Source organism: Taudactylus pleione, unplaced genomic scaffold (assembly GCF_031769625.1).
Source record: "Taudactylus pleione unplaced genomic scaffold, aTauple2 ptg000122l, whole genome shotgun sequence".
NCBI classification, from domain to species: Eukaryota; Metazoa; Chordata; class Amphibia; order Anura; family Myobatrachidae; genus Taudactylus; species Taudactylus pleione.
Window position 1 is genome coordinate 7,164,130 of NW_028284524.1, and position 14,965 is coordinate 7,179,094.

Sequence of the window (14,965 nt, forward strand, 5' to 3'; positions counted from 1 at the left end):
TTCATTATCAATTAAGCAGGTAAAAGGTCTGGAGTTGATTCCAGGTGTGACATTTGCATTTGGAATCAGTTGCTGTCGACTCTCAATATGAGATCCAAAGGGCTGTCACGATCAGTGAAGCAAGCCATCATTAGGCTGAAAAATCAAAACAAACCCATCAGAGAGATAGCAAAAACATTAGGTGTGGCCAAATCAACTGTTTGGAACATTCTTAAAAAGAAAGAATGCACCGGAGAGCTCAGCAACACCAGAAGACCCGGAAGACCACGGAAAACAATTGTGGTGGATGACAGAAGAATTATTTCCCTGGTGAAGAAAAACCCCTTCACAACAGTTGACCAAATCAAGAACACTCTCCAGGAGGTAGATGTATATGTGTCAAAGTCAACAATCAAGAGAAAACTTCACAAGAGTGAATATAGAGGGTTCACCACAAGATGCAAACCATTGGTGAGCCACAAAAACAGGAAGACCAGATTAGAGTTTGCCAAACAAAATCTAAAAAAGCCATTACAGTTCTGGAACAACATCCTATGGACAGGTGGGACAAAGATCAACTTGTACCAGGGTGATGGGAAGAGAAGAGTACGGAGAAGGAAAGGAACTGCTCATGATCCAAAACATACCACCTCATCAGTGAGGCATGGTGGTGGTAGTGTCATGGCGTGGGCATGTATGGCTGCCAATGGAACTGGTTCCCTTGTATTTATTGATGATGCGACTGCTGACAAAAGCAGCAGAATGAATTCTGAAGTGTTTTGGGCAATATTATATGCTCATATTCAGTCAAATGCTTCAATCCCCTGATCTGAATCCGATTGAGCATGCATTTCACTTGATGAAGACAAAACTGAAGGGAAAATGCCCCAAGAACAAGTAGGAACTGAAGACATTTGCAGTAGAGGCCTGGCAGAGCATCACCAGGGATGAAACCCAGTGTCTGGTGATGTCTATGCGTTCCAGACTTCAGGCTGTAATTGCCTGCAAAGGATTTGCAACAAAGTATTAAAAAGTGAAAGTTAGATTTAGGATTGTTTAGTTTGTCCCATTACTTTTGGCCCCTTAAAAAGTGGGAGGCACATATAGAAACCATTGTAATTCCTACACCGTTCACCTGATTTGGATGTAATTACCCTCAAATTAAATCTGAAAGTCTGCAGTTAAATCACATCTTGTTTGTTTAATTTCAAAGCCATTGTGGTGGTGAATAGAGGCCAAAATATGACAATTCTGTCAATGTCCCAATATTTATGGACCTGACTGTATGTATGTGCTATTATCATGCAGCATAAGAAAATACATAAATGTATGACCCAAAGTGAGTGCTAATATCATGTAGCGTAGGGCCACTAAAGCAGAAACACCTTGGCGTGGCTGGTGGCTTGCCACATATTTGTAAATATATGTGTATGAGTGCTCTACATTGCTATTATTATGTAGGATGTAAATCTCACTTGCTGGTCCTTTGCAGTGTGCTGGGGAAATTTGTGTTTTTTTTCTTGCCTAGATTAGCCCCTCTCTTATACCTCTTTTCCACCAAAAACCCAGGTCCGACCTGGGTTTTCAGATATGGTTCCAACCCAGGTCAGACTCAGGTCAGACACCATTTACACAGCACCATCGATCTGGGTTATTCTCAGGTCAGCCCCGTTCACACTGAACCTTGTGAAGTCATAAAAAGTGGGAGGTGACTGCTCCACAATCACCAATCAGCTAATTTTAGGCATGACCCAGGTCAGATAACCCGGGTTGCGTTGTTTACACTGCATCATTACCCAGGTCCATCCTGGGTCCGACCCTGGTACCTACCTGGGTTGGATTGCCGGTCACTTTACCCGGGTTATTTTTCAGGGACCCTTTTACACTGAGCTGCGACCCCGGGTAGACCCAGCAATAACCTGGGTTTAAGCTCTGATGTAAAAGGGATATAACATGCACCTTTAATGGCCAAAATAAATTGATTGAGCAACTGCATTTCTTTCACAGATAAATGTCTGTCAGACCAACAGACATTTTATCTGACAGCTTAAAACCCATCAGATATTGCAGCCATACACTGATATACTAAACAGTGTTTGTCCACGATATCTTGGTTCCTCCCCTGGGGAGGAAACATTTCCCTGTTCTTCCCCTGTGAAGGGGCGGGCGGTTGCGGCTTTGCATACACAGCCAGATGTGGCTGACCAATGATCGGATCAGTTGGTCATGTTAGGAGATTTTACATGCCCAACAACTGCCTGATCATCGCTGATTAGTTGCAGCAATACACTATGCAATGATCTGCCCGGGACACTGATAATCGGCGGATTGGGCCGATAATTGCATAATGTATACCCAGCATTAGTATTTATTAATAACATTGTCCAGACACAGATAGATTGTTCTATATGTAATGTATAGGACACTTCAATAATGCACTATATTGTGTACATATCGAGCTGTAGCATTTACTACCAACGCAGTCAAACCACATCTCCTGGGGTAATCCAGGCACATATACTACTGTTCTTTCCTAGCACGTATACTACCTTTTTTTGTCATAAACTTGGCGCATATGCTATCCCTGCAATGCTGGACGCACCTGGCATGATTTTCAGACACATATTAGATCTGCATCTTTTACTTAAAATGTGTACAACTCTAAGGGGCCTAGTCAACTTCACTTAATTTTTACAAAATCAGGTGATAATTAACATTTTTGCCTGCAATTGTAAAAATTAAGTTATCGGGTCATTCATCAAGAAGGTGAAGCAGGAGATATCACAGGTATCTCCTACTTACCTTTTTTTTGCGGAATGGCCCACTGTCCCCATACACTAGTATGGGGACAGAGGCCCTGATTCAGAGCCGGACCCTCTGACAGAGCGCTCGCTCTGAATCAGGGCCGTCCCTCTGAATTTAAGAGCGGCCTCCTAGCCGCTCGCATAGCTGTGGGTGACCACCCACAGCTATAGCGAGCGGCCAAAGTGATGGTCAAGACCATCGTGACCATCGGGCTTGCGACGAGACCCTTGCGGTAGGGTCTCGTTGCCGCAAGCCCTGGAGTGCTATTGGCTCTATCAGAGCCAAAAGCACTCCCACTTTCATCACTTGTGACGTCAGTGGGGCCGGCCCCAGACGGTAGGCGTTCCCATGGGAACGCCTCCGTCTGGGCAGCCACGCCCCCGGCCCGCCCACCAAAGGGGGCGTGCTGTCAATCACCATCGACAGCACGCCCCCTTTGGTGCAAGACCCATAGCGATGGCTTGGCAGTCGTTATTCGGGTCTCGCGCATGCACACAACGGAGCCGCCTCCGTCATGCGCATGCGCACTTGGCCAACATCGACCCGCTTGCGAGCGCTCGCGAGCGGGTCTGAATTAGGCCCAGAATTAGGCCCAGTGCTGTAGCATTCGCCATCTTCAGATGTGAATGCTCCTTTTCTCGGCTCGCAACGTGCTCCTTCCCTGTGGGAAGAAGGTCTGGGGTGCGAAGAGGGATCCTTACAGATCCCTTCACCCCTGTCTGGCTCCTTCCGCCGGATGTTGGGGCTCTTGTGTGCATGTGTGACCTGTAAGTCAGGCATGCGCACTACTGTCACTGCTCCGAAAAGGAGCAGTGAAGGCGCTCGTGGGGACAGCTGATTTCACATCAGCGGTCACCGCGCCGGAGCATTGATGATTTGCTCTGGCAGCCGCAGCGAGTTAGAATGTTAATTATCGGGGTCTGTTCTGACCTCGATAATTAACATAATGAATAGGCCCCTAAATCAGATCCTATGGTGACATGACCTTCATTAGACCCTATAGAATGAATCAATAAGAAGGTTTTCCTACATAAAATTTACCTGTCGTCATCCAGAAGATCAAGAGGCTCTAAGGCTTTGTGCTGCGGGATGCGGCCCATCTCATGTGCCATCACACGCTGCGTTACATCATCTTTCCAGGATAACCCTGCAACCGCAAACACAAAGAGAGTTCAACATTCAGATCAATTAACATGATTTATTTCCACTTTCTCTTATTATCTCTATGCTCTGAGGTTTGTATGATCAATCTGTAAATACCAGCTACATGTTAATTAGAGGGATAGCTAAATCTATCTAACATAAAGAGAGAAAATCAGATTGAAAAACACAAAATGACTCTCTGGTAATGACCAAAGTGAAGATATACTAAGTGACGGCCGGATTTGAAATACCAGCGGTTTTGCGGCGGTTTACTGACAGGATTGCATCCCGCAGATTTGAGCGTCAAACAAAGAAGAAGTTGCTATGTTAGTGCACCAGGGAACTAGTTATTTGGGTAGTCTACATCAGTCCTTCTCAAATCCAGTCTTCAGGACATACTGTACTAACAGTGCATGTTTTCCGGGTGTCCTAATAGAATCGCAAGTGAAATAATTACACCCATGTGTGCAACTTTTAAAATGTGTCAGCCAATAATGTCTACACTTGTGCTCCTGCAAGGACAAAGCAAAAATGTGCACTGTTAAGCTGGATACACACTGGCAGCAGGGGCGTTTCTACAGAGGAGGGGGCCCGAGTACAGTCTCTGACACAGGCCCCCTCCTCTCCCTCCGGCGGCCAGCAGCGCACTGAGCTGTGCGCGGCCAGCGCCGCACTTATAGACTCTGGGCACTAGAGTGTGCCCGGAGTCTATAGCGCATGCGCAAATCACAGAGAAAAGGGCCGCGGTGGCCATTTGCCCTGTACTGCGCATGCGCAAACAATGGGAAAATGGAAGCGGTGGACATTTTCCAGTCGATTTTAGAGCGGCGCCCCCCCCCCCCGCGCGCGCGCTGACCTGGGACTCCGGAGAGGTAAGTATACTATGGGTGCAGGGGGTGCGGTGCGGGGCCCCCCTGGACCCAGGGGCCCGTGTGCCCTGCACACCCTGCACCCATTATGGATACCCCCCTGACTGGCAGATACATTAGCCGACTAATTGATCGCCCAATATACTGTATTGTGTATCCGTCGGCCAGTGTGTACCAGCGATATGTCTGTGAACGACATAGTTCACAGACATATCACGTCGGCTGTGCTGCACAGCCAATGGCAGATATATCTGCTCATTGTGACGTGTACGGGCGGTTTGCTGACCGCCTGTACACTTGCAGCAGAGGCCCCGGAGAGGGGGGCGCGTTGCGATTCCTGGCCAGCGGGACCTGCGGCCAGATGACAGATGATGTGTATGAACAACCAACATCTGCAGATATATCTGTTAGGTGTGTACCCAGCTTTAGTGTGTCCTAAGGACTGGCTTTGAAAAGCACTGGTCTTCACTAATAGGTCTGTGTCAGAGTACCCTAGAATCTTGAATTGGCTCGTACACCCTACTTTATGTTGAAATATAACTTTTATTTCAATTTATTAAAAAGTGTCTATAAAGAACACTACATATATGGTTAGCAAACTAAAGAGGATAAGTGATAGGTTTTGTGTTTAGAAAGATATTGTAAGTATTAAAATAAAGAATCCGCTGTAAATTGTATTCATTACTAGCTGTGATGAAATCGCTTCTGCCCAAAAAATGTATATGACATGTTCTAGTTGTATTGCTTTGCATGTGACCAGCAGCACTTTACAGAATTAGGGCATCAGCACCTTCACCCATCACTCACACCAAGTCACTGTGTGCCCTGTACACAGACTGCTATGTAGCCTATCCTATTCAAGGGAACTTGGGCCCAAGGCATCTCCCACTCAACCCCTTACCAGCTGCGTGCATGGTGCCACACCTATCTCTTTCATTGATGCTGTCAATAAATTTTGTTTTGTTATTGCTCAGCTTTAACTTGATGGATCGAGATGAAACAAAAAGTGCAGGTTATATCTAGGAGAGGAATGGGATTGAAATACCGGCGGCTGTTTAGCTGCCGGTTCAAATCCCGACAGCGGATGCCCGACAGGGTGAAGATCACAACTGGATTGCGATCTTAGTGGCGCCTAACCCTAACCTCCCCCGGGGGGTGCCTAACCCTAACCCCCCCTCACCGCTAACCCTAACTTAGTGGTGCCTAACCCTAACCTCCCCCGGGGGGTGCCTAACCCTAACCCCCCCTCACCGCTCCCTAAACCTAACCCTCCCGGGAGGATGCTTAACCCTAATCTCTCCCTGAAGGTACCTAGCCCTAACCCTCCCCCCTAAAGGTGCCTAACCCTAATCCCCCCCCTCGAACCTAACCCCGCTAGAATCCCTAATCCTAAGCCCCCCCCCCGCGCTAAACGCTAAGGGCGCCCCGGACTTACCTTCGTTCGGGCTAGTGTCCACTGTGTTTCCCAGCGTCGGGATTAAGATAGGCGTCGGTATTTCGACGCCTATCTTGAATCCTTTGTCAGGATTCTGAAGTCAGGATTGAGACCAGCGGTCTCATAACTACATCCCTCTAGGAGATTCCACTACAAAATGATGCAGTTTTCACGAAAAATGGTTCAGACGTTTTTTCACCAACTTGGAACAAACACAACATTCCTATTATATTAGTTTAGATAATAAGTGTGCACAGTAACCTGAGTTGTTCTTAGTATGGTGTGTTTCTTTATTCAATTTCAGTATCGTGTAGTATGTATTTGTACCATTGTATAATATTTTGGTATAAAATATTTCCTTTTATCAAGTATCCAGTATTAGTCTGTTGTTTGCTGTGAGTGTTTACTATATCAGCCCTAACACAAAAGATTACCCAGGTTGTACAAAATGCTATTACGGAGAAGATAGAACCATAGGTTTGTAATGTATCAACAAGATGAATACTTCTTCTTATGAAAACATTTTTAAGGAGTTAATATTATGCTATTCTATTGAAATGGTTCCTAATCCCTCAATATATATACCGAGAAATCGTCCTGTGTTTTTAATGTTTTTTTTCTTCTGTCTTTTGTTAATTTTTTCTTTTTACAGGTGCCACCGGGCTGCTGATGTCTGGGCATACTGACACTTGTAGTTCTCCAAGTGCCATCATGTCCTGGCAGCCATGCAGTCATCTGTAAAGAACAATATTAACATTAATCCTCTATTACCGCTGCACTTAAAACCCCTAAGGTGTGGAGAAGAGCTCAGGGCTGGTTGTCCTTTGGGAGGTAGGATCCCATTTTGGGGGGAGGGAGGGTACCACTTAACTAGAGAATCTAGTCCTGGGCTGAGCAATCTAGGGATAGTTGACACTATGGCAGGGGGACCTTATGTGGCATGTCACTTGCATTAGTGTCACCAGTCCTTGCTCTTTTAGCCCAGTACTGGTTAGTGATTTTTTTTCCCCCACTATTTTTCACTGCCAGCCTATGCTAAGTAACCCAGGGTTGATTATGAAATTGCGTATTTTCCTATCTTTAACACTATACAAGCCTGCATAGATCCCTAAGATTGCAGTGGATTCACAGCAGGGTTGCAGCGAGATCCCCAGCAGGAAAGTGATTTAGGAGCCTATGAGGATCGATGGTGTGTTCTATTTAGAAGGTCAAAAAACCTTTAGTAAATACTGTCTTTTGGAATAGAGCCCGCCATCAATCTGTGGCTTAGTAAATTCTGCCCAAGAGTGTTGTGACTGCTGTCTCTCTAAGTAATCAGAAATATAATAAAAAATAAACCATAGTTGAATACCTTTTGCTGTGAGTCTGTGCAGCACCCCTTGCAGCTGTTGCAAAGTACCTGGTGTCACCTGGAACTGCCCCACATCACGTTCAGTCCGATCCCGGCACTGGCCAAACAAACCATCTGAAAGTAGAAGATAATGCAGTTGTGTGGTGACGTCAAACCTAACACTAAAGCAGGCCATACACTAGACAAACTTTCATCCAACCATCTGTCAAACTTGTAATTCAAATTAGGGACCAAGGGGAAGGGAGTAAAGTCGCACAAGTAACAAAACCACAGTATCTACAAATACGGGCCAGGGGTATGCCCTATGATTGATTGTGGTGGTGCTCCCTAGAGTAATATAGTATCTAGATTTAGACACAAAAAGGAAAAAAGCAACTCTAATATGGGGCACTCTTTTAGTACATCCAATATAAAACATAACATAGTGAGCTGATTCTCCGTCAACAAGTCACTGAGCGAAAAGCGCATCGGCAGCATGGGTGCACAGTAACTGCACAGTATGGGACACCCCTACAACAAGTTTGTAAATGCTGATCACATAATTTGTACCTATTCATGCTAATTTAGACTATGAAGTAGTTAAGCAATGTGTATATTAGATGGCTGCATGCTTGATATGTATTACCTTCTGTGTAGCTACTCTTTTATAATTTAACCAGCGGATGATTTATATAGAGCTGACACAGAGGGCAGCAATTGGTAAGGTATGACTGGTAAATGGTATTATAATGAGATTTAAGAGACATTTCTGGCGTCATTAGGATATATTGTAATTGGCTGATTTTTGCCTTCTTTGATATTAGTAGTACCAAGACCTTATTTGTACACTACTAATTAAGAATATAGTGAACCAGAGTGAAATGTAACATCTGTACATTCATATAAAAGATACTTGGTCCTATCTAACATGAGCACTTTGCAAACTAGCACCGCAAATGCAGAGATTTGCACTGTGGGAAACAACCACATTTTTCTGATATCTGCTTTGAGCCCAGTGGGGCATATATATGCAAATAAGGGTTTATGTTTAACCAATGTGATCTAAAGAATAAACATCAATACTACAGTATATGGTAATAAAATATGAATGGTAATTAAAAGTATTCTATATGATAAACTTTACTTTCCTCTATTGGTCACCATCGGCAGAATAACTCTCACTGGGTGTCTCTACGGGCAATCTGTTTTGAGGAATCTCTCAATGTTTAATGATACAATGAGGTGCAGCAGAATTTGAGTGAGACAGATCTGTATGCCCTGACTTTTCCTATATCCCTGATAATTTTGTATATTTGATGAACATATGTCTCTATGAATAAACTTGATGTATTTTAATGACGTTTGTATTTTTAGGTAATATTTGTACTCACCTTTAATATTTTGCCGTCACTCAGTGTAGGAGTTTTCTCCACCACTGATATTTTTAACACCATTAGCACTAGCACTTTAATAAACACATACACTCATATGTATATTTTGTTTTGCTATGTAAATGATACAGTTTTACCTTGACTCTATTAAAAGTTATATTTTAAATAGGATTTACTAAAAAGAGTGCCCCATATTAGAGTTGCTTTCTTCCTTTTTGCATCTGTCAGACTAGTCAGCTTCTATCCAACTTGTGATGTCACAGAAGTAGATGGACAGTGTCTGCCTACTACTGCATATTTAAAATAAATTAATAATACAAATACAAAAACATCTGTTGTATGTGTATTAGTTTCATCATTTTTTTTTCAATAAAACTGCCCCCCCCCCCCATTTTTATAGTGAACTACAGTGGTCAGCAAGACTCGGTTTACAAGGCACGCTGGCACTTGGAGAACCACAAGCAGGGATCTGTAGTTTGCCCAAAATAAGTTTCTGGGGGTTTCCCTCACTATCTTATCAGCACTGGTGCTTACAGCCCAGTGCTGGTTACCCCAAAATCAGGGGCAAAACTGATGTGTGGTCTCCCCTGAAATCAGGGTAAGGAGCACTGAGCATTGCCAATGTGGAGCCATAGAGGGGGTCCCTGCAGCATGGAATACCCCCACCATACCTCCAACCAGCCCAAGGCCAGTTGGTACTAGGGCTGGTTTCCCCAGGGAAATCAGGCCCACACAAATGCAGGCCCCCTATGCCTGGGTAAAGCAGCCTAGGTGCCAATAACACCAAAGGTCTTCCCCGTATCTCTGGGCTTTAGATACAAGGGTAATCAGTGATTAAAAATAATTAAATAATTAAAGTAAAAAGTCTGGGTATCTCCTCATATTTAAAGCAGCACTTTCCTTTACAACCCAGTACTAGTTACCGCAAATTCAGAGGGAAAACTGACATGGGGTTCCCCTGATTTTCGGGAAACCAGCACAGGGCACTGCCAGGCTGGACTGGTGTAGCCATAGAGGGGTACCCATAGCTTGGTTGTCCTCCCACCATGCTTCCAACCAACTCAAGGCCAGTTGCCACCAATGGCACCGGAGCTCTTCAGTGTACCCCAGGGTGGTGGGTACAAGGGTAATGAAATGGCTAATAGTAGAAAAAATCTATTTGTCTTTGCGGAACTACAGGTGCTAGTATTGTCCTAAAATGGTTGCAAGGGCCTGCTGGCACTTGGAGAACCAATTACAAAAAACCCACAGAAACAGTTTAAGTAAAAAAAGAAAAAAATAAACACATGACACAAAGTTTACTTTCAGCCTTCTTTTATTTTATATTTACCTGTTTACTTTGTCCTGAAGGGGATGGAGTGTCGAGTTTGACAATTAAAAAATTGACAGTCACAAAATGGACACTGTGAGGTCAAACCCGGCATGCCGACATATTAATTATGCGATTTAAAGCACTGTCGGCTTTACAACTTTAAACATGGTGCTTTACCGTCCTGCAGGAAGTTGTAAAGCCGACACTGTTAAAATGCTTTCTATAGTATTATTAACATGTCGGCATGCCAGGTCCAACCTCACAATGTCCCCATTGTGTCTGTTAATGTTTTAACTGTCCTGAAGTAATCCCCTTCCCAAGGGCACTGCATGCAGTGACAAAATAGTCCCAGCCAGGAGTGGTTAGAAATATTTTCATATGTTAACATTGGCCCTATGCTTATGTGATACCCCAAAGTTTGGGGTCTCCCATTTGATTATTAGGAACGGTTTTGTCCCTTAGCTCCAGTTTTTTTTTTTTTTAAAGTACTTTTAGCCTTATGGATAGGAATGACAGGCTACAGTGAACTTTGATTGACCCTTCCCCTGTCAGTCCCTACTGAGCATGTGCTGACAAGGGGGAAGAATTTATCCCTTGGCCAGTAACCCCTTTTTGCGGGAAAAATATCCCCCATTCATTGGTAGCCCGGGTGACTGGGCAGAGAACTCTGGAGGTGGTCTGTTGCTGGGGGTCCCCTGTCCACTCAGAAAATCTGGAGAAGCAGGGAGAAGAAAGAGGGGAAGTTTATAAAATAGCAATCCCCTGGAGGGGAGAGGAGAACCCTGATGGGAAGGAGCCGGGCAGCAGGTGTTGCCATGTAGCTGGTATAGACTTCAGTGTACCTGCAGAAAGGGGAGTGGCTGAGAACACAGAGAAATAGCTCAGTGAATGGAATCCCGGCGGCGTTTGCCAGCGCTAGACCCCCCCCCTTCCTCTGGGGTCCTGACTCCCAGGATGATGCTGCTTACTGCTGATTGTGGGCTGGAGAAAGGGCCTGCTGTCATTCCCTCCTGGAAGAATACTGCTGACAGGACCCCCTGGGGTTGTGGATTAATGTCCATGCCTCTGCTAGTGACTTACCTCCACTGCTGAACACGGAGGAGTTGTACCTAATTGGAAACAGAGTTCAGTGCTGCCGGGACCTGCTGGGAGATCTGTAGGACCCCTTCAGCTGATGGCTGTCTGAAGACATGCCCGCGGATCGGAAGACCCCCTGCCGAGGAGCTCAACACTGGGACCGGAGTCAGGGACCCGAAGCCGCTCAGAGCTCAGTGCCACTGCTTGTTAGAAGAACCCAGACTGCCAGGAAGATTCCGTAGGTGGAGTGGAGAGGACCGCTGGCCTGCGCGGGCATCAAGGAGGACAGCCCCTAATGATCTGAGACCCGGAGGACCCCACTGCAAGCCCCGGAGAGTGTCAGGAGGACTCTGCTGCTGGGAGGAAGAGGACCTGCGCTCTGCTCACAAAAGACAAGTAATGGGATGTGACCTCAGCTATCCTCACACCTTACTCGGAGCCGGGCCCAACGGAGCCAGGGCCGTAGAGAGCCTGGCCGGGCCCAGGTAAAGGAGGGCGCGTGGCCTACTTGCGGGAGGCGTGGTCACGCCCCCTTGAAAAAAAAACAATAAAAATATTACTTTTGCAGAGAGGGGTGCTGTAAGCTACCCAGCCCAGCACTAAGCAGGAGGGGAGGCACGTTCAGTGTGATCGCTCCCCCCCACAGCCATAGGAGACTGCTCCGGATGCTGCAGCAGCCGCGAGCAGTCTCACACTGCAGCCCAGCACAAGCTGTGTGCTGAGCTGCTGTGACGGAGGGGGGGGGCGACCCCTCTAGCAGGCCCGGGTAAACTGTACCTGCTCCCCCCCCCTCTCGGCGCCCATGAAAGGAGCGCTGGAGGTCGGAGGTGGCAGAAGAGCTGCAGCTCTGGTGTGAGATGCTGTACACTAGCTTAATTCCACTGCAGACTCTGCCTGGGCTAGCTTTAAATACCAGAAGAGGGAAGGGGTTATACTTCCCTTTATCACCCCCTTATATAGTTGTTATCCTATGGGAAGTTATGGAGGGGCTAATGGATACCTATGGGGTAAAGCTTTAGTCAGATGCTGTTTGCCCTGGAGATAAAGATTTGGTTGGGAGGTTTTTAGAGTGTCCTCACTTATGACTCCCATCTTCAGCATTGTAATTGAATGTTGTTCTTATGTGGACTTCGTACCTGCTTAAGTCTGTTTGCAATTCAGAGACTGCTGTCATTTCTCCTCTCACGCTAATGTACTACAAGTGTCATAGTAACCTGCTTAAGTCTGTTTGAATTCAGAGACTGCTTTAATTTTTCTGCTCACGCTGATGGACTACAAGTGTCATTAAGTCTGTTTGAATTCAGAGACTGCTTTAATTTTTCTGCTCACGCTGATGGACTACAAGTGTCATTAAGTCTGTTTGCAATTCAGAGACTGCTTTAATTTTTCTGCTCACGCTAATGTACTACAAGTGTCATAGTAACCTGCTTAAGTCTGTTTGCAAGTTAATTTCTCCTCTCACGCTGATGTACTACAAGTGTCATAGTAACATGCTTAAAACTGTTTGCAATTCGGAGACTGCTCATGTTTCTTTTTTGTTTCATGCGGTTGCACTGCAAACAACTTAGTGATCTGCATTTGTTAGCCTACTATTTGAAAGTTTTATTTCATTGCAATGACTGTTGTGAACTGTCAGATGTTTTTCTCTCTCTTCAAATAAAATAGCGTTGGACCCTCCTCTTTGTATCTGTCATTGTGTCTGTTGTTAAAAAGGGAAATACATTGCTTGCCCCACTGATTAAATTCGAACCTGGTCCCTGGTAATAATGGGACATTACACTTATATATCAGTTCCCACGGATTTGACCTGAAATAACTCTGGGACCGCCATTGTAAGTATAGAGCCAATGTTACATACCTTTTCTGACAGCTGATCGTTCGGTTGGGTGAAAAGTGACCAATTTCCCCCCTACAGCTGAACGATAGTCATTCAACTAGTTTGGAGAAATCAAACAGTATTTGATTTCCCCTGCATGTTGGACAGATCAGTTATGGAGGTTTTTATCATGTGAGGGCAAACGGCCGATTATCATTTGCTTCCACACACTACCCTGTTATTGAACTAGTTGGCTGGTTGGAAGAAAATCATCCTAATGTATGGCCAGGTTTATACACAACGTCCATTCTTAGGGAAATCTCAGTCATGTCAATGATTCCTACTGTCCACTCACCTCTACCTGATAATTGCTCACTTCCGTCATCTCACAGACACTAGTATACTGGTAAAACCTCTTGGCTTTTATTTCCACTGATTGTGAATGTGAATGGAAGTGTTTTGATGTCAAAGAAGGTATCAAATTTCTTACCATGGCCCAAATGCAAGCAGGCAGCAGCAAGATTTCAGCTTAATAGCTGCTACATTTAAAGCAATAACTTATTTTTTTTTTAACCCACTTTTGTTTTACCACAAATTGCTGCTTTGACTGTAGCGGCTATATTGGCGAAATCTCACCGCTGAGGCCGTATTGGCGAAATCTCACCGCTGAGGCCGTATTGGCGAAATCTCACCGCTGAGGCCATATTGGCGAAATCTGACCGCTGAGGCCATAGTGGCGAAATCTCACCACTGAAGCTATATTGCCGAAATCTCACCGCTGAGGCCATATTGCTGAAATCTCACCGCTGAGGCTACATTGCCCAAATCTCACTGCTGAAGCTATATTGCCCAAATCTCACTGCTGAGGCTACATTGGCCAAATCTCACTGTTGAGGCTACATTGCCAAAATCTCACTGCTGAGGCTACATTGCTGAAAGCTCACAGCTGAGGCTACATTGCTGAAAGCTCACAGCTGAGGCTATATTGCCAAAATCTCACTGCTGAGGCTATATTGCCCAAATCTCACTGCTGAGGCTACATTGCTGAAAGCTCACAGCTGAGGCTATATTGCCCAAATCTCACTGCTGAGACTATATTGCCCAAATCTCACTGCTGAGGCTACATTGCTGAAAGCTCACAGCTGAGGCTATATTGCCCAAATCTCACTGCTGAGGCTACATTGCTGAAATCTCACTGCTGAGGCTATATTGCTGAAATCTCACTGCTGAGGCTATATTGCCCAAATCTCACTGCTGAGGCTACATTGCTGAAAGCTCACAGCTGAGGCTATATTGCCCAAATCTCACTGCTGAGGCTACATTGCTGAAATCTCACCACTGAGGCTATATTGCTGAAATCTCACTGCTGAGGCTATATTGCCCAAATCTCACTGCTGAGGCTACATTGCCCAAATCTCACTGCTGAGGCTATATTGCCAAAATCTCACTGCTGAGGCTATATTGCCCAAATCTCACTGCTGAGGCTACATTGCTGAAAGCTCACAGCTGAGGCTATATTGCCCAAATCTCACTGCTGAGACTATATTGCCCAAATCTCACTGCTGAGGCTACATTGCTGAAAGCTCACAGCTGAGGCTATATTGCCCAAATCTCACTGCTGAGGCTACATTGCTGAAATCTCACTGCTGAGGCTATATTGCTGAAATCTCACTGCTGAGGCTATATTGCCCAAATCTCACTGCTGAGGCTACATTGCTGAAAGCTCACAGCTGAGGCTATATTGCCCAAATCTCACTGCTGAGGCTATATTGCCCAAATCTCACCACTGAGGCTATATTGCTGAAATC

The 14,965-nt window shown here is 45.3% G+C and overlaps 1 protein-coding gene across 1 annotated transcript in view; it reads right to left on the reverse strand.

The window, feature by feature from the left end:
- Positions 1 to 14,965, reverse strand: part of PTPRN (protein tyrosine phosphatase receptor type N) — a 157,695-nt gene that overhangs the window by 125,370 nt on the left and 17,360 nt on the right. Inside the window, exons 3-4 of the mRNA XM_088472322.1 lie at positions 7,583 to 7,696; positions 3,826 to 3,931 (exon numbers count right to left, since the gene is read on the reverse strand). Coding sequence (XP_088328448.1) covers positions 3,826 to 3,931; positions 7,583 to 7,696 — 220 coding nt within the window. The remainder of the gene's footprint in view (positions 1 to 3,825; positions 3,932 to 7,582; positions 7,697 to 14,965) is intronic.